Genomic DNA, 20,856 nt, shown 5'->3' with positions numbered 1-20,856 from the left:
ATGCGAAAAAATGGCCAAAAATTATTTTGACAATATCGGTCAAAAAGTTATTTGGTTGGTTAGTATTGGTAATTAGGAGTAAAAAACTGTAATTCTTTTCGCTTTCAGACCATTTTCACCCAAGTTATACCTAAAATACCAATCGTAAATATTGAAATTTTGGCGAAAATCGTTTTTCTGTTTTTTTTGCGTAAATAAATATCAGTATTTTTATCACAGCACTCGAAATAATGGTCATGGAAATAATTGCTATGTTGCCACACATAATGCCTGCATGCTGCTTTTGTTGCTTAGCGTGGGATAATCCTTCGGCCAGCGAATGGCCTTCAAAATCACTCCTCAACTACAGCTCATCACCTCTAAGCAGAGCAAAGCATAGTCTCAAAAAAACCTGCGTGTTTCTACAGGTATTTGTTCTCATATTCGGCAGGTCAAGTGCTGTCCCTCTTTGTTTATAAAGCATACCCTGCCAGGGGGTATATCGATGCGGGGCAGCAAGACATATGAATCTACTTTCAAAACTACTAGTTAACAATGTTTCATCAACTTCAAAGTGCACAACACTTTCAAAGTCTATTTGGGTATAAATAAGTGTTGGAATATTTTAAAGGGTATCTCGAACGTTGCTATCATTCTGTCCCATCATCCTTTCTGCACTTCATTGGGTCCGTGCTTTGTCCTGCCCTTCTTGTGGTCGTCTTGTTAGCTTCCGGCCCCGAAAAACCGAAAGCGAACCAACTCAGGTGACCACAAAGGCTGACCAGCGGCGATATACATACTTGTATTTTCGTCTCACGCAATTGTTGGGCAATGACAAAGGACAAAGGACTCCCACCTGAGTGCTGGCCAGGATCTGGGCTCTGCTCAGACCCGGGGGTCCAAAGGATCTGAAGGGGCAACCTGCCAGACGGACCTTCCGGGCCAACGGCGTCAGCTTTTGTGCGTGTGCCTCCTTGCCCCCTTGAAAGTGGATCAAATGGAGAATATACATATACATATGTACATATGGAGAGTGATATACAAAATTCTATATGCTGACCATTGGGCGGATATTATTTAGACGCTATTGTGTGGCGCCGTCCGTCGTTTGCAGCTACCTGTGGCTACCTGCAATTAGCTCGGCCACAGCTGCTCAACCTGATCAGATATCCAATCTGATCGATGTGTGTGCCACAAATGTGGCCGAAAGAATAATGCTGCCTTATTGTGGGCTTCAATTTGGCAAAGTAATTAAAGCAAACCTTTGCATGAGTTATTATTCGTGATAAGTATATACTTCGTACGTAAAAGAAAAGTGCCGGTTTCAAGTAGCGCCTATCATGGCTAAATAAAATAAATAACACGATTTCAGCCATTGACGAACATTAACTGCTACCATTTTGACCTTATCTGTACTTAATGCGCCTGTGTTTGAGTGGCCATAAATTAATTACGAACTGTGTTAACAATGCAATCCAAACTGTAAGAAGAGAGAAAAAAAAACCCGCATAAATCTCTGAGAATGCGCATAAATTTGCATTGGCGACCTTGGAATCGAGTTGCTACGTAATGGACCCCCCGCTACACCTCCTATTCCATTACTTTACTCATGCACACACACACACGCACACACGAACTTGTTTATCATCAGATAACGGCACCGCTTGATAAAAGCTCACACACCGACACCCAAAACGTTGTGCGTAAGACGATTTACAAGCAAATGAGTTATACAACTGGAAACGACATCTTAAATATCCTAGTTTTACATGCAGTTGGTTTAATAAATATAACAATTGTAATATATTTTACCAAAAGTGGTTTTAGAGATTATTGATGACATGACAAGTAAATGTGACTTTTGAGCTTACAACCTTCCTTTCCCAACAACCAATAGTAGCAACAATTAGAAAGTATTGTGAATGAGTATTGTATTGAATAAAGTCAGATGTGGTTGTAATCGATCATACCCGTCGCACTTTTTTGGAACGCAGTATCAACAGTTCCCACCCAAGTTCAAGTTCAATGTCATTCGGATTTATGTTCGCATGTGTGTGTGTGTGAGTGGTGAGTGCGCGAATGTACGTAGCTATGTACATATGTATGGGTATGATAAACGCCAAAACCCGTTCAATCAAAGCCCCAACGCACACACACACACACACATGGCAGCACGCACCGACGCACACTTACGCAGTTTTTTTTCACAAGTGTGTGCGTTTTTGTGCGTTCGTTCATCGTTCGCTTCGTTTTATTTCGTCTCGATTCGCGTGACTTTGTCGTTGTTGCTGCTGTTTTTGTTGCTCTCTCGTACGGCAACAAGTGGGTTGAGTTGCCAACGGCCTCTGCCCCCCCCACTCCCGGTGCTCGTGCTCCCCTCGTCTTGCCAACTGGTTTTCAATGACGTCATCGTCGTGTGCGTGGCCTTACGCACGTTTTACGCACATTTTCTGCGTTTCTGGGGGCGCGTCTCATTGAACTTGAAAAGCAGAGAGCAAAGCGAAAACAGAAATAAGAGCAGAGAGCAAACAGCTGATTTGTGTGCGTAGATGGGGCTGTGGGTGGTTAAAGTGGGTGTGTACTGTAACCTTGTAACATTTTTATACCTTTTTGATTATAAAACTGAAGAGGTTAATGTATGATTAGTTCTTTGCATATATGTGTGTATTTCTAGTTTGCGTGGCGTTAACTTACGTATTCCACTTTGTTGCGTTTTTGGTTTCAAATTCGGTTTTTGGGGTCTGCCTGTTCCTTTTTGTTAGTGGTCGCAAAAATTGTTTGGACTTTAAATCCAAGGTCAACGTCAACGCATTAGCGACGTCTCGCTCCATCCCTTTCGCTTCCTCTTCCTCTCCCTGTCCCTCTCTCTATCTACGTCTATGCAATCACTCATTCGTACAGAAATCCAAAAATGAAGAAGAAATGAAATGAAGAAGAAAAATGTGAAGCCGTCCCGCAGACGAGGCAAAACATATATTAAATTTATTAAATATCAACAGAGATTTATGGCAGAGAAACAGGGAGAGAGAGAGAGAGCGGGATAGAAACAGGCGGAAATTAACGCACCCAACTGCAGCCGCAATTAGAGAGAGACGGCACCGACAGCGGCTCACTTTGATGAGATAATTTTTTGAAATTATTTATTTTCATATTGTGTGTGTAGGTGCCTGCGCCCGTTCGCATTATTTATTTATTTATACCCGAGTGTTCCCTTGCGTTTTTTGCCATTCGCAATCTGCGAATGCTTATCGCCCACTCTGTCTCGCTCTGGCGCCCGCGATCGCCACTCTCGCCGCTCATGCTCCTCTTTCCCTCCACCCGCGTGCCATGAAATGGCAATAGCAACAACCACAACTAAGCTTTGAAAGCTGCGTTGCGTGTGCCCCTCTCTCTCTCCCACTGCTTGTTCTCTATGTCGACGATTCTACTTAATGCTTTGCATATGTATGTGTTTGTGTGTGTGTACATAGCTACACTTGGGGGCGTTTAGATAGAAATGGGCATAGTAAATATGCTGCTTTCTAAAAACAGACTAATAGTGAAATCATATAAAAACGAAAAAAAAAAGGGCAGCACTGCGATTGCGTGCATGGGCATGACTAACCGTTTTATGAGTGCTACATCGCCTTGGCATCATTGGTTTATTATTGCATTGCATATACATACATACATATGCTAATTGCATACAAAGGAAATGTAAAGTTTTTGTGAAGCACTAAAAAACGATATTTAAAGAACACTTTCAAATCTCAACCCCTGCTGTTTCTATGTTTGCTTCCATGGTGTGGTGTGTGCATGTTGTGTGCGCTGCGAATGCGAATATCAAGGTCAACTTGTGATGTGTTTCTGCCGCCGTCTGCGCTCCCCTGCCCCCCTCCCTCCAGCGCACTCCATCAGCTCAGGCGCTCCCCCTTCACCGCTCACCCCTCACCCGTAAAAATGAGCTCTAAGAAAATAATTAAATGGCAGGCATGCGAAAGAAAGACAGCCGCACAGTGAGGGTATAAAAAAAAAACGCAATTTTTGAAGCGCAGTTGTTAAATTAGAAATGCCATATTTTGAAATAAAATTGTGTTCTTTTGTTATTTTTTTTTCTCCCATATTGCCCCTGCTATTGCCACTTGTCTACCGGGTCTTGGCCATTAATCAGTTGCTGAAATGCTTTGAGCAGCTTCAGAATTGGCAAGCAGATGATGCGGCATAATTGTTATTAATATTATGATAAATATACAATGCACAGCGTTCGTGCAAAAGTGAGGGGCGAATAATTATTGTGGGAAATAGTAATTCATTTACTTTTACATCTAAATACATATGTATATACTTAAAACCATTTGCGTATATATTTATCAATTAAATGTACTTTAATAGAGGTAATCACACGATAATCAATCGATAATCACAGTTTAGCGATCCTCTGCCTGTCATCGAAAAAATCAATAAAATTAAATTGCCCACACACACAATTATCGGCAGGGGGAAAGCAATCGATAACGATAATCCATCTGGCTAAATTATATAAATTTGCACACATTATGCGAAATTGACGTACAAAAAAGCTAATCACAATGTTGGAAAGTCGTATCGAGCATCCGATGGGATCATCATCCATCATCAGGCAGCAATAGTAGTATGTAGTAGTAGTAGTAGTAGTAGTAGTAGTAGTAAAAGTAGTAGTAGTATTAGTAGTGGATGGATTGCATTCCTAGCAAATCTCCTGCGCAAATTGTATTAAGACATAAATGCGAGTGAAAATCGATGAGGAGGAAGCTGCACAAGAATCGAAATCTATATGTATATAAATATTTTTATACATGTATGTATGTACATATATAGTGAGAGAGTAGGTAGAACGGCAATAAAAAGAGCCGCAAGCGCCAGCCACACAGACACACAGAAAATTGCTGGCTAAAAAAAAAAAAAAATAATAAAAAAGCGAGGAACAAAAAATGAAACCCAGCAAGTCGGCGATATGCAAACATAATAATTTGCATATTTCGCCGCAGTGTTCAATTGTTGTTGTTGTTGTTGTTGTTGTATTTCTCTGATGGTGGTCAAGCCAGAAGAAAACGCAAGAACAAAAACAAAAACATCTATAAAAGGGAGTGGTGCCCCCATAATAGAAATGTTAACCTTTCCGCAAAGAGCGAAGCCAGCAGAATTCAGCCGTCACACCCAAGTTTGGCAACTAGCAAAGAGCCAACTCTGCGGCAAAGGTTAGCCAAAGTTTGGCATCTGCCCAATGGATGGATAGTAGTGGTCCAATGAAAAGTCCCATGAAAAGTCTAATGAAAAGTGCACTATCTTGATAGCGCAGCGTAAGAAATGAAACGGTTGGCGATTCAAATCAGCAGGTGCGTGCTGCAAAAGGACAAAAGACATACATATGTAAGCCCAGTTCAGAGTTGGGAGCTATCTAAGGAAATCGGACGTGGAAAACAGGATCAGCGGGAAAACCAGACGAGGGCGAAAGAGAGATCACCGATCGCGATAAGAACGTCAAGATAACGCCCGGGATTTTTTTTTTTCAGTCAGGAAACTTAATTCACTGGCGCCCACTCTTTATCTACCACTTTTAAGCACACTTGATTTATACGCACGTGTAATTGGAATAGGAATTTGTTCGAAGATATATTGTTGCGTTCATTTAGTTAAAATTTTTTCGTTGCTAAAGCTGCTGTTTAAATTTCGGTTGGCAGGGTGAACGCCCACTTGGGACATGCGATCGTTTTGGCCCGCCGCCCACCTCTTGCCACCTCTTTCTGGCGATCACTGCCCCTCTCTCTCTCTCTCTTTCTCTTTCGCACTGGCAATTTATGTTGTTGACTATTTTGCCGCAAATTACATGCAACTCTATGCATTTCCACTATTTCTCATTTTTTTTTTGCTTCTTTTTTTTTAAATAAATATATAGAAGAGAGCTGAAAATGTTTACTAACTGGGCCGTGGCGTTAGAAATCAAAGCCTTTGGCGTTCATTAGCTTTGGGGGCGTTATTCCCCAGCTGCTTCTTTCCTTTTTCCTCAACGGCAGCGACGTTCAATTAAAAGTGTTGCCAATTTGCGACGCCTTATGCCCCAACCGGCCCCGTATTCGCGGCCAAGCCCCTCGTGTAATCAGGAAATTCGATTTTCTTAATGCCACTAAAAGAGTTTCGCAGACTGCGCAAACTGGACACAAGGAATCGCTGGCCCCCATTTCCCCCACGACAAGATATCCCCACGCCCGTGACTTCTAATATGCGCGTGAATTTATTAACGCTCATTTTACGCTGTTGTTGCGATTCGGGGGCGTGTGCAGGCCGATTGCATTTTTTTAAATAAATTCTGGCGCAAACGGCGCGTGACAGGAGGCTCTAAGGAGCGTCGGGCGAGGGGGAGAGGTGGAAGGGGGGCGGACTGGGTGGCAGGCGGAAAAAAGGAGCAGGTGCTAGAGATGGCAGCGTTACACGGACACTCACGAGTGTTAAGCGACTTTCAAGCTCGTTAATAACTAGCAAGCCTTTCTCTTACAGCGTTGCTCAATTCTAACGATTTGAAAAAAACTTTTAATAAGTTAAACTAAATAAATTATGGCTCCTACTACTGTTTCGATATATTTCCCGTGATTTAGCTCACGCACACATCGCCAGCAGCGAGGTTACTTGCAGTCTTAGGCCAAAACCTCATTAGGCTATAGCGAAATCTATATGCGAAATGGAGGCCGACGCCTTTTCAATTTGCCAGCAATGAAAATTTACAACATGGCTGGTACGTTCGCTCCTCGACTCCCCCCCCTTCAAGGAAATAGGCAAAAAAAAAAAACGATTGGGCCGATCTGCTGGGAATATATATGCATATACATACATATGTATATATATATATCGGTTGTTCATTGCATACCCCAAGGCGTGCATGCGCACATAAAAATCGACAGCAATGTTGAAACACGGATCGGAACTGGTTGCAAGTTGCCAGTTGCAAGTTGCTGATGTTGCTGCTGCTGCTGCTGCGGCAGTTGCTGCCTCGGCTGCTGCAGTTGCTGTGGCATTGTCATTCGTGGCATGTTCACGCCTTGACGCCCGCAGCCAACTGGCAAAAAAAAAGGCAAAAAGCAAGAAAAAAAAAGAACTGCACTCCAAATTGAACTCCAACTGAATCGCCCATCGCAGCGCTCCTTTTTTTCCGAACAAACCCCTTTCCCGCAGCGATTTTGCCCGCTGCTGCAGCGTTTTCCGGATCGCTCGTTTGTGGCATCTTCAAAAGCGGCATTTGTGGCTGCGTTTGAGAGGCAGATCGTAAATCTAATAAATGCTTGCCGCACCATCGCGCTGCTCCTCCAGGGGGGAAAAAGCGTGGAAAATGCGCCTCTCTCCTTGGGCGCAGTGCATGGAGATGATGGACTGATAAAACGTTAAAATTAAAAAGCAACATGAAATACTTAACACTCGCGTAGTGGTGCTCTGATATTTAAGAGATTGCGCAGTAATGATTTGGTACTTCTAAGCATAGTAGTCTTAAGTTGATGCTATAATTATGGTCTTTCTTTTTTTTTTTCTTTGACTAATGAATCGTTGGTTTTTCTGTGCATTTTAGGTGGTCCTCTCGGCTTGTTCCTCGTACTTCCAGAGCCTGTTCCTGGAGCACCCCGAAAGACATCCAATTGTGATATTGAAGGACGTCCGTTTTGCCGAGCTGCAAACCTTAGTTGAATTCATGTACAAGGGCGAGGTGAACGTGCAATATTGTCAGTTGTCCGCGCTGCTCAAGACAGCCGAATCCCTCAAGGTGGGTGCTCTTTTTCATTTATTGAATGCTTACCATGCATATGCATATGTGATATCAATCAATCAATCAATTGATGTACATGCTTGCAGGTCAAGGGCCTGGCCGAGATGACGAACCAGAATACGACGCTGCGCGAACCGGAACGGGAACCGGACCGCTTGCGTCCGCAGGGCGGCGGCGGCGGTAGCGGCGGATCCGCTCACAAGGCGGCCGACAGTCCGGCGGCTGCACTCGATGCCACAGCGGCCACACAGGCGGCGACTGCCACGGCAACGGCAACTGCCGCGGCGGCAACATCGACCTCAACCTCAGCAACATCTGCGGCAGCAACGGCAGCGGCAACATCTGCATCCACAACGGCAACAGCGGCGGCGGGGAGTAGTAGTAGTACAACAACTACAACGGCGGCAACAACAACAGCAACCTGTGCCACAGCAACAACATCCACGGCAGCAACATCCTCATCATCCTCGGTGACATCAGCAGCAGCCGCAGCAGCAGCAGCATCTGGTGTTGCACACTCAGAGGAGGCGACCTCGTCATCAACGTCCACTGGCGGACAGAAGCGGGAGGCTAGCGATCGCAGCAGTCCCACGCCCGCCAAACGTTCCTCGCGATCGTCGCATCCAACGGACAAGGAGGATGTGGCAGAGGATCGAGATCGGGATCGCGAACGGGAACAGGAGCAACACCAGGCGGACGAGCTGCTGAGCGGTGAGCTGCTCGGTCGCAACTTAAAGGACGAGGAGGAAGACGATGTGGAGGAGGTGGATGAGCTGGACGAGAACGATGAGACGCTGCTGAGGGAGCGCGACGAGGACGAGGACGACGAGGATGAGGAGGAGGACACGCCCATGCCGCTGGATCTCTATCAAAGACCAAATGTTGAGGCAAAAAGTGTCGCAGCAGCAGCAGCAGCGCAGCAGGGCGGCAGCAACAGTCTCAGCGGCAGCAGCAACACCTGCCACACCAACAGCACCAGCGGCAGCAACAACAATAATAACAACAACAACTCCAGCAGCAACAACAACAACAACAACAACAACAATACTAGCAGTGGGAAAACCTCAGCGGCCAGCAATGGCGGTACAACGACATCCGGCGGCACAGCGGACTCCGTGGTTGCGGTGGATGACGATGATGACGACGATGGTGATCACCACCATCAGCGACAGGTGATTAACGATCGATTGGTGCAGGATGTGGACGAGGAAGATATGGACGATGATGTCGTCGTGGTGGGCCCTGCCACCGCAATGGCTAGGGGCATTGCCCAGCGGCTGGCCCACCACAATATGCAGCGTCTGCAACACACGCACCACCATGCGCCGCACCACCAGCACACGCAGCACCATCACCAGCAACAGCACCACCATACGCCGCACCATCAGCAGCATCATACGCACTCGGATGACGAGGATGCCATGCCCGTGATTGCCAAGAGCGAGATCCTTGACGATGACTATGACGATGAGATGGATCTAGACGATGACGATGAGGCGGATAACAGCAGCAACGATTTGGGTCTCAACATGAAGATGAGCAGCGGTGCGGGCGGTGGCGTCGATCTGTCCACCGGCTCCACATTGATACCCTCGCCATTGATCACCATGCCATCCTCATCGGCGGTGGCGGCGGCGGCAGCTGCAGCAGCAGCCATGGAATCGCAGCGCTCCACGCCGGCCATGTCAGCGGCCCAGGCAGCTGGAGCGGGCGCTTCGGACCTCAGTATTGGTGGCTCCGGCGGTCGACCGGCGTCCAGGAGCTCACGCGACGGCGGCGGCAACGATGGCGGCCGCGGAGGAGCATCCTCCTCCAGCCTGCTGAGCCCGGGAACTGTGGCCAATCTGCTGCCCGTGCAATCGGTGCCATTGGTGAGTACTTAACCTAAGTTTCAAACTGAGTTACCTAGGGGTAGTTGGTTAAGGGGTATTCTTTATGGGGTTTTAACCGGATAACCGTGAATAGTTGTGTAACCCCACACCTGTGCGATTCCATTGCAGAGTCTCAAGAAGGAGATCGATTGCAGCGAGGACGACAACAGCAGTCACAGCAGACACATGCAACAGCGTTCGGCATCAGCTGGCGGCGGCCTGGGCGGCGACCTTGACTACCGCGCCTCCCACGAGTCGGTAAGTCTGCCATTTGGCGTTACCTTTTGACCCTCCCCCCCCCCCAGACCCCCTGACGCTGTCACCGACCCTTGCCCCTGAATTCCCCCCGCCTTCCGAAAATACAATACGATTCGATACGAACCCATGCCAAAATTCGAAAAGAAACTCCAAGTCCCAGGAGATCCCTTTCAGTGAATGCTTTTGCTGCTTCGATAGGTTAAAAACAATAAAAAAAAAAATTTAAAAATATTTTACGAATTTCGAGATGCGTCTCGCAAAAATGATCTATCTGATCACAATCTGGCTCGATTCGATTCCATCTCTACATATATGTATACCTATATCTTAAGTATTGCTCTCTCTCTCACTCTCTGTCTGTTCTTATATATATATACTTCAATATGCCATATTTATATATTTAATTACCAAAAAAACAAAATACAAAATCCAAAAAAAAAAAAACAAATGCAAAAAGAAAACAAAATCAAAACTCAACATATATTTTTGCTCTTCGTCGTGTTCTTTGTCTATGAATTTTTTATACATATATATATATATATACCCATACATATATATCTACTTAATATATATATATATAACTTATCCATCTATATCTATGCCCTATATATATACATATCAAGTTTTTCCCAACCTAAGAAAGTAAAGTTTTTTCTTTTTTCTATTCAGTTGAAGAGAATCCTTAAAAGTAATTTGCGAAAAAAAAACAAAACAAGTATCAAATGTTAGTTGTGTTCAGTTTCCTAGCTCTATATAGTAATCATGTTTTGTTTAATGTGTAGCGCTCTATCTCTCTCTATCTATCTGTCTCTCTCTCTCTACTACCTCTAGCTAGCTATCTCTCTCGCTCTCTCTCTCTCTCTCTCTCTCTATCAATGTCTATCGATAAGTGTCTGTGTAATTTTGTTAGTTAATCCAATCTATGTGTATGTAATCTATGTTGTTGTTGTCGTATATCTATGTGTAAATATCTCTCTCTGTAAATTTCCCACACACACACACACACACTCACACACCTAAATACACCATATGCCATAAGTTTTCGCACAGTTGATAGAATTTTGTGTTTGGTTTTATTTCGCCGGTAGTTGAGTTTTTATCGCTTCGTTTTGTGGGCCACTTCCACTTTTCACTTGCCACACATTGTTGGCAATTTCCGTTTGCAATTTTGTCCCCCACTCCCCTCTCCCCGCCACACCCTCCTCTCAACTTTAACACCCGTGGAATTTTTTGTTTGTATTATTTATTTACTGGCCATGTTCTGTTCGGGGTCCTTCTTTCATTCCAATCCAATCCGTTCCCTTCTCTTCTCTTCACTTCACTTCACTTCCCTTCTATTTTAATTTAATTTTTTATTTGCCACCAATGCTGTTGCTGTTGCTGTTGTTGCAGTTGCATGTTTACGACACTATAATTTTCAATATGGCTGTCAAGAGAGGCGCCATTGTCCAGGCCTTTTCGATAAAGATATTAAAAAAATCACTCGACGAGGCGATGCTCTATCATTAAGTTAGGGGGTGATTCGATCAAGCGAAAAACTAAGGTGCAATTTTCAAGAGAAATACTTGGTGAAAAGCATTAAAAAATCAAGGAATTTAAAGGTTAAAATGCTTTTAACAAATCAATATGGAAATAGAGTATACAATGGCCGCATTTAATGCAGCTCGGCAGTCTTCCCATGTCCGTACATTTATTATTTGAGAATGCTATATAAATAAAATAAAAACCAAATCAAATATTCAAATCAAACAATAAGAAATATTGTCGCATGTTGCAACAGGACAAACAAAGGGGGAAAAAGTACAAAACAAAACAATAAAAAACTAAGAAATTGTTTGGACTGTGTGGGTGGCTCGATATTCAATTTATTTTTTTTTCGCCCAAGTGCGAACATGGCATTTCGCGTCGCTTCCTTTTGGCGACGGTTGTCTCCACTAATTTTGGCTCGCATTCAGAGCGAATGTAATGCATACTTTTGGGTGCACGGCAAGCACAACTGTACTCGCCTGGCAAAACATTTAGCTTCCGGCAAATATATTTTCACATTACATTTTCCACCGCCTCCCACGACATCTACTTATTCTTTTTAAGCGAAAATTTTCGTCAACCAGGGATAAAGGCGAAAAATGTTGGACTAAAACAGAAAGAACAAAATAAAAAAAAAAATATATATATATATAGAGGAGAATGAAAGCAAAAGCAAAAGGAACACGAGACTAGCCACTGTCGTTTTTCTTATGTTTTCTAGCCTCTTTTGCCCGCGTTTTTCCTACTTCAGTGCAGTGGAAAAAAAGGCAGCAAAAAAGATGTTATATATGCATAACGCACTTTGTTGCAACGCTTGACGAGTTTAAGGGCGAATTTCGGGGTGGCAAAAGCTGGATGACAGGCCCCAGATGGGCCAAGCCAGCGGAAATGTTATCAAAAATGCAAGAGTACCTAGAAAAAGCTTGGAAATTAAAATGTAAGGCTCGCAGTGTTGACTTGCCGCAAGGTTGCGGTCTCCAAATGCAAACCAAATGAAAGTTTGCCGATAAAAAGGTATTTTAGGTCGCGCAAAATTATCATCAAACGTGGGAAGATTCCTTAAAGCTAACATTAAATTACATTTTTCTTTCACCTGTATAAGGAATAAAAACAGCCATTTTCATGAGAAGTTCCTCGTATCTCCAACAATATTGGTATTGTTGGTCAATAAAGAAAACTTTTTGGGAAGTCTCGAGACTTACGTGGTGTTTAATGCATTTGTATATGCATCTCCAACAAATTCGCCCCCTTTCGTTGCCCCTCCATCGACGCCTTTCTCTTGCAGAGACGCACATGCATAAATTCAAATAAAAATTTATCTAAAAAAGAAAGCTTGGGAAAATGAAAGCCCAAAAGAAGGCAACAAAAAAGTGGCAGCCGCCTCGAGTTGCGGACGTTGACGCTGAATGCGTCAGTGTGTGTGCACGCGTGTGTGTGTGTGCTCGTATATGTGTGAGGGTCGGTTGTGTGTTGCACCGGAGAAATGGCAATGCAACTTAGGAAAATCAAACTAAAGCTAACTATGTCCTTTAAAAACTACCAGTGATTTAAAGTTTTCTTATATAAAGTCTAAAGCTGTACGAAAAATATTTAAAATTATACATATTAAATATAAATATTTAAACGAAATCAGGCAAATTCTAGTAATGATAAAAAGCTTCAATTTTTTAAATATTAAAATAGCTCTCTTGAAAAGGTTCTGTATATTAAATATCTTTTCACTTGTAAGCAAGTCAATAAAATAAATGTTTGAAAGAGTCTTCTAACTAAATACATATCTGAATTTAGCCTGGGTTTAAAAATGGTTTGATTTTCGTTGTGTATGTATGTATGTATGTGGATATGCGACTTTGTGCGCTGCAATTCGTTGACTCTGATGCTCTGCAGGCCTCTTGTAGGCCTCTCCAAGCCATTGCCGCATAATAAATACTTTTGCTTTTACACTTTCTTTTTTTTCTGGCTTGCGTTGCACTCCTTTCTCCGTTCACCATTCTCCTTGCCATTCTCTGTGGCCCTTTCTTCGCTGCGGCGCGAGGGGGTAGATGTGATTATAGGAAGAGGGGTGCTGCAGTGAACCAAAAGCAAGACCAAAACAAAAATCAACGCATAAAACCAACAACTTTTGCTTTCTTTTACTTTTTGCTTTCTTTTCTACACAGACACACACACACACACACACACATGAGTATTTAATTTTGAAACAAATGCGTTCCTCTTTTTGCCTCTCGTTTTTCGAGCTGCTGCTCTTATGCAATTTTTTCATAGCATACCTTTAGGCTTACCCTCTCAACTGTCGCCGCCACCGCTCCTGTGCTTGCATTTTATGAGTCGCCCCCCCCCCCCTCTGTGGGTCCCCCAACCCCCCACACAAACGACGTCCCCTCCGCCACCCCCTGCCCTTGTCAGCATTCGCGTTGTTTGTTTGCCGTCCACATTGCGTATGCGTAATATGAACGCTGCCACGGCGACAAACAAGGCGGAAATATTAGGTATGCGAAGACAAGTGTCAATAGTTCTTCGAAATATATTAAAAAGCCACTTATTAACAAGGTTTTAACAAAGACTCTATTTGCTATTTAATATATTAATTCAGTTTACTCAAAATAAAAGAAACTACTGGTAATACGGGTACTTTTGGGCAAATATATGAATATACCATAATAATGTATATCACATAGCCAAATTTGATTTGAGGCATTTATAGTACTTTTGTTCAAATAAAAGAGTTCTAGTTAGGAGCCCCATTATTTGTGCCGCCACTGTTCGCATGCACATGAATTTGTTTATGTTTGTATATAAATGCCGGGGATATACCTATATACATATATTTTTTAATATTTTTATTCGGAGGCTTTCGCACAACTTTTGACTGAATGCATTTAGGTATTGTCGGTGGGGTTTTGGGGCTTCACCACACAACCCCATCCGCCCCCCCTCCTCATCACTCTAAGCCTCCATCAATGCCTGGCAACTGTCAATCATGCAATGCACAAAATAAAAAAAATATTTAAAAAAAAACCGCAAAAAAAAAAGATTTTTGTGAGGCAGCAGCGGAAATCCAAACAAATACACGAAAAGAGCGGAAAAAAATAAGAGTCAACAACAAAAAAAAATGCTGCCAAAACGCAACAAATGCCAAAGCGAAAATATATTGCATTGTGTGGGGCAGCAGGAGCTGCCTTTCTTCCCCTCTCTCTCTCTCTCTCTCATTTGCCCCAACAGTTGGCTCCCCTTTTGGCTGCCCCACCCCCTCACGCACATTGCACATTTCGCGCTGCAACTGCGACGGCGACGTCGACTTCTCTGCCGCGGCATTGTAATCAGCGCTCGATGCCCCGCGTTGCGTTGATTGCAAAGTTTTTCAAGTGCTTTTTGGTGGGCCTCCCCCTTTACTCCTTTACCCCTTGACTCCCCCATCCGCCCGGCCACGCCCCCTGGCGCTATGCGCCCCTTGCCGATTTGCCCGGTATATATTTCGGCTTAAACAAGGGGGAATGAAGCTACAAAACTGCTAATAGCCTCGACGACTTTAAGCCTTTTCAATCAAAAAGAAATGCAAATAGCCTTGAAGGTAACCAAATCGGATTTTTAGAAACAAAATTCGAACTTAAGAGTTACATATCTACAAGTAGAAGGGGGAATATCTAAGATGGTAAATGTTAGAAGGTTAGGAAAGAAATGTAATATAACTAAGTAAAGCTAAGTAAAGCTATTTCAATCTAAAACTGATTGTAAATGATGGAGTAAACCAATAGTGCAAGTTATGGCTTATCGGGGTCACCATTTCCCCGGCCCTGTTGCTCTTGAACTTCCACCAGCATTTGTACCAATGCCAAAACCTTTGAGATCTGACTTCTATCCATGTCCAGGTGGTGTGGAGTGGGTTCGTCATCGGGTTGCCTACTTGGACTGTTTGCTTTGTTCGCACACACATCTATTTGCATCACATATATATTTGTTGTATAACAAAAAATGTGAAAAATAAAACGAAAAAATCCAAAAACACACCAAATGCAAGAATGCAAATAAAAACATATTTATATATGTGCAGACGGCAAAAAACACCATACCAAATACATATACATATATATATATGTATGTATATATCAATGGAAATGTGGAGGGCTCCTAGGACACACAAAAAATGCGAAATAAAAAAGAAATTACAACAATACATAATAATTTGTGCACAAATATTACGGAAAAAGGCGAGAGTTGCGGAGTATTTGAAATAGTCGCTTCCGTTTTCATTGCGCGCAGCAAAGCAAAGTTCTATGAGGTTCCGCAATATTTGCCAGATGCGTTATATGCGTCATCTATTGCGTCTATTTTTTGATTGCAATGAAAAGGAACCTTCAAAAAAATATTACAAAAAACAAAAAAAAAAAGAGGCAAATAATTAAGCGCACCAAATGCAAACAAACCAGCTGAAATACATACATATATATGTAGGGTTGGGTGTATGGCTCTCATGGCTGCATAAAAAGGCAAGGCAAACCCAAGAGAGTTTTCATTAAAAATTTGCTTTTATTAAAATGTGACGGGCTGGGGCAAAAAGTTGGGGGGTGGGTGGTGTAGGTCGAGGTTGAGGCTGATGGCTTAAAGCACCGCAATACGGCATCAAAATGAACAAGAAAAGGCCGACGACCGTCGAAAATTTTTCGTAGAAAAAGAAGCAAGCCAAATGGGCAACCGAAACCAGACGCACATCGATCGATATTTGATTATTATTGCGGCGACGACACGACTATGACTATGATGACGATGATGATGACGAAGTCGGGAATCAAGACGACCGAACACTGCAGACGTTGAAGACTGCACATTGGAAAAAAAGGATTTCCATACTCCAGGAAATCACCTCTGACCTTCAGTCAATCAGAAGTTAGTGTGCAAACAACCTAAGGAGTTTCTTTGAATTATATATTGCAAAGTTTGCTAAAGTTGAATTTTCTGCAAGTGTACGACGCAGGACATTAACTGCAATGTGGCAATAGCAGAGCAGCCAGATGTGGAGTGCGTCTGTCGCATTTGGGGAAAATCGAAGAAAATCGGGGAAACTGGGGGGAAACTCGGGGGAAGCTCGAGAGGAAGTGGAGGTGCAGAGGCCCAGATAATCACTCCATTAGGCGTAGGCTCGTTGAACTCGCCTGCCAAATCGAAGCGGTAGGTTCATCGACTTACGGCCATTCTTTTTCTTGGCCATTTCCCTATTTTTGCTAATCCTCTTACCATTTCGCATTTAGCATTTCGGATTTTTTTTTTTTTTGGTTTTTTCGCCTTTTCTATTTGGCATTTGTGCTTGCGGTGACCCAGATTTGGTGGACCCGGCACTGGGGTTATTCAATAATCCGCTGCCAAGAGCGGGAGAGGCCGAAACTGCAATTTGGCTAATGGAAAGTTTGTTTATTTGGTGGCCTGTTTGCTGTTTGCTGTTTGCTGCCAGCTGCCTGTCTTTTGCCGGCAGAAATCACGCAACATCAGTGGATGTAAGTTACTGGTGCATTGGTCGAGTAATCTTCCCTTAAAGCAACCAAAAAAATAAAAATAAAAATACACATCCTGCCAGCAGCTGAGCTCAATTAAATTTATGGGCAAACTTTTGAGAATCGCCGAAGACTGCAGGCAATTCGTATTCATGGGCACTTTATGTTGAAAACACAATTTAGTTTTGTAAATAGTGTATAAACATAAAAACAAATATGTAACTGCAACAACAGCCTAACTAACTTAACTAACCTTTCATTTTGTATAGTTTTAAGATCGCTATTTCACCAACACTAACGCACACTCATCTATTGTTTTATAGAACCCATATTATGTTTATGTATATAATGCATGTGTTATAAAGCCCATCAAATGGAAATCATACACCCTTCAAACATTTTGGCCAAGCTAAGCTCAAAAAAAAAAAAAGAAAAAAAAAACCAGAAAAATAAATAACAAAAGATTATATATTTTAATTTGCGCTTTGTGAGAAAATTGAACTAAAATCCCCCTATAACAAAAAAATTTGACAAACTAAAAACTGTAAATGAGAACGAAATTCGCTGCACAAAATTTGGACCGTACCCACTTATATACATTTATATATATATTCGATACCCCGATTTCCAGCCTTATAAATCGAATTATTTCCTTTCTTTGCATTACAATTAGCTGAAACGATGAAACAATCCTTTGTTGTAAACCCCTTTTTATTTGATTTCACTTGAAACCAAAGTTGTAAATGTAATATTTTGCTATAACTTTAGTATCTCTGTCTCAAACTTACTCTCTGTCTCGCTCTCGCTCTCGCTCTGTGTGTCACTTTATCTGTCTCTCTCGATCTATTTGTCTCTCTGTCTCTATCTATATCGATATTATCAATGTGTCAAACTGTGTGTTGTGCTTTTAATATTATCAATAATCAATACGAATACGGTACAGCAATATAAAAGAAACCACAAATTCTCCATCAAATAAAACAAGAGAGGGGTCCAGATCTGAACGTTGTGCAATTGATAACCGAGATATATATACCTAAATATATATACATATATAATGCATTAATTTATCAACCAAAACAAAGAATCGTACTAAAGCGCTTTTGGTGTTTTTTAAACTACATAACCGCAAAAAAAAAGTATAAACAAAACCACAAGAAAAGTAATCACTGTCAAGAAATGCAACCAAAAAAAAAAAGAAAAAAAATATAGAGAAATAACGAAATTACAATCAAATTATAGAAAACTAAATCGAACTAACTCACACATATACACGAACATGCCACGCTCACACACACCCACAAATCACACTCAACCAACATACTATATAATACTATTTTTTCAACGATATATATGTATTATCTAAATGTGGAACGCTTTTACCATAAATCGTTCGTTCGTTGTTCGTTTATGTAAATGGTAAATGTGTGTGTTCTATTTTTCCATAAGCTAAATGTCTTTCATTTCTCTCTATAAACGTATATTTTCATTTTTGTTATCGTTCATTTTCTTAATTTATCATTTCTACGTGTTTTACATTACCAATATCTGTTTTTTTGTTGTCGAAAATCTATCCAATTTATTGATAGTTCGATTTTCGAACTGCTAGTTAATTTTATGCAACTTCCTCAGTCAAATTATATATTTAAGGTGACTATACCTTATTTAAAGAAAATTTTATTGCGAAATTCAGTCAAAGAAATGATTTCAATTTTGTTTCATTAAAAACTCGAAATGAAACCTCGACTATTATATTTTATATCCTTTTTTTTTTTAAATACTTTAACGAACAAAATTTTGAAATACAAATTAAATTAATATTTTCGCAAAAACAATTAAAAAAGCTTACTATATTCATTTTTTTTAAGTTTTATGTGATATCAATTTTAGGTTTACTTGAAACCATGGTACATTTTTTGTATCGTTAATCCTTTTAATTAACATTTTTATTTTTACTTTTGGATGATGGACTTTAACTTATTCAATGTGTGTATTCTTATGTTCCTAGATATATTTTATGTTTGTTTTACTACTGTGCTCTATGCTCTTACTGTCTGTCTCTCTCTCTCTCTCTGTCTCTTTTGGAATTGATGTTGTCTACTTTCTTTTCATTATTCTGGTTTCTTCAAATCTCAACTCTATTTCTTACTCTATCTCTTTCTAATTAATAACCCAATCGCTCTGTCTGTCTCTCTTTCTGTCTGTCGTTACATTTTTGTGTTTACTATATAAAACCTACTCGTATGTATACATAATATATGCCTCTGTTTCCTTCCATATCATTTATCGTTGTTGTTGTGCTCTAAAAAAAAGTAAAGACATATCAGATATCATATATCGGCTATCGATTATCGAATATCGATTATCGAAAGGATTACGTATGTGTGTTTTAAATGTGTGTTTGGTTGTTCCGTTGGTCGTTTTTTTGGTTATCTGAATTTTTGAACTAAATGTTGTGACTCCTGATGATACCATACCATATACCATACGTATAAGTCTGAAGATCTGTCTCTTTCTCTAGGTATTTATACATACCACACACGTACAGTACATGCGTACGCCTAAGTTAATGTATGTAATACCTGATACCATGACTCAACTGCAACTGTGCCACCAACTATGTTTAAGATATGGAAACTCGATCGTTCCCCTTTGTCCAACCGCAAGGATATAGAACTTTGTGCGCAGGTTTCTTAGCTTCTGGGCTAAATGGATCCTTGAATCCGCATCCGAAATTCCGTTCTCACTTGTTTTCATTTTCCGTCCTTACTTTTCCTCATTTCCATTACCTTTTTCCCCTACTTTCTTGCCTTTTGTTGCACTTTTTTTTTTGTTTTTCGTTGTGCCATATATATTTCCAAAAAAAAAATGAAGATTATAAACGAAAAGACATTGAAAAGAAAAAAAAATTGAGTATAAAAAAATGTGCTAAGAAAAAAGAAAAATGTTGATTGTTTTTTAACATTTATTTTGATTTGATAATATTGACATTGTCAAGAAGTTGATCTGCGTTTTTTGAACATGGCTGTGCTGAATGAACATTTCCCATGACTTGTATAACCATTCGTTAGAGTCAATGTGCCTTTTATTTTTGTGTTTTTTTTTTTCTGTAACATCCGACCATTTGAGTTCAATGCGATCAAAGAGTGCGGCATATGGAAAAACTTCTTGAAAATAGTTAAGTGAAGCCACTGATTTGATTTGATTTAACTTAATTCAATTGCATATTTTGTTTGTTTTGATTTGAGACTTTTTGAACCACACGAAATTTGAAAAAAAAAAAAAAATACACAAAAAACACGATTTGGCCCCCCCGAGTTTGTTTTCTCCAATAACCCAAAATTTTGTATGTTTTTTTTCTCGTTTTGTTTTTTTTTATTCCAAATTGTATTCTTTTTGTTTAAGCATTTATGGACATTTATGTACAGATTAACCACTATAATTTGTATTGATTTTTTTCGTGCGCAAAATTGTCAAATCAGGCAAAAATGATACCAGTTTTTTTCCAAATTCCTGCAAGAATCCAATAAAATGAATCAGAAGCTGTATGCAAGGTGTGCGTGGTGAATAGTTATTTTTTTTTTTTATTTTAGTTAAGTACAATCTTTTACCTTCGTCTGGCTGCCAGGCGAATGAATAAGCCAGAACCCCAAAGTTTTTGTTTTTGATTTGACAATCCAATTGAAGTACGAAAAAAATCACTGTTCAACCAAATTTCAACTTTTAAATCGATAAAGCGTACCGCGTTCCAAATTTGATCAAAATCTTGATCAAAACGTCAAATTTAAGCAAAAATTTAATAAAAAAAAAAAAAAAAACACACAAAACAAAACAAAACAAATTTTAACAATAAGTTTACACAAACAAAAACTATATTTAAAAAAAAAGAAAAGAAAAAAACACAAAAAGCTAAATGTAAAACCAAAATCAAAAAAGAAAGCAATGAGAAAGCTTTATCAATATCTAA

General features: G+C 40.9%; 1 protein-coding gene across 4 annotated transcripts in view; it reads left to right on the top strand.

The window, feature by feature from the left end:
• The window catches only part of LOC6524667 (pneumococcal serine-rich repeat protein), a 122,984-nt gene that overhangs the window by 75,579 nt on the left and 26,549 nt on the right, over positions 1-20,856 (top strand). For all 4 annotated transcript variants that reach the window (XM_015190349.3, XM_002100488.4, XM_015190353.2 and 1 more), the window contains exons 3-5: positions 7,553-7,744; positions 7,834-9,618; positions 9,748-9,876. In XM_015190349.3, coding sequence (XP_015045835.1) covers positions 7,553-7,744; positions 7,834-9,618; positions 9,748-9,876 — 2,106 coding nt within the window. The remainder of the gene's footprint in view (positions 1-7,552; positions 7,745-7,833; positions 9,619-9,747; positions 9,877-20,856) is intronic.

Source organism: Drosophila yakuba, chromosome X (genome assembly GCF_016746365.2).
Source record: "Drosophila yakuba strain Tai18E2 chromosome X, Prin_Dyak_Tai18E2_2.1, whole genome shotgun sequence".
Lineage (NCBI taxonomy): Eukaryota > Metazoa > Arthropoda > Insecta > Diptera > Drosophilidae > Drosophila > Drosophila yakuba.
The sequence above is the reverse complement of the archived record's forward strand: the minus strand, read 5'-3'. Positions and strand labels throughout refer to the sequence as shown.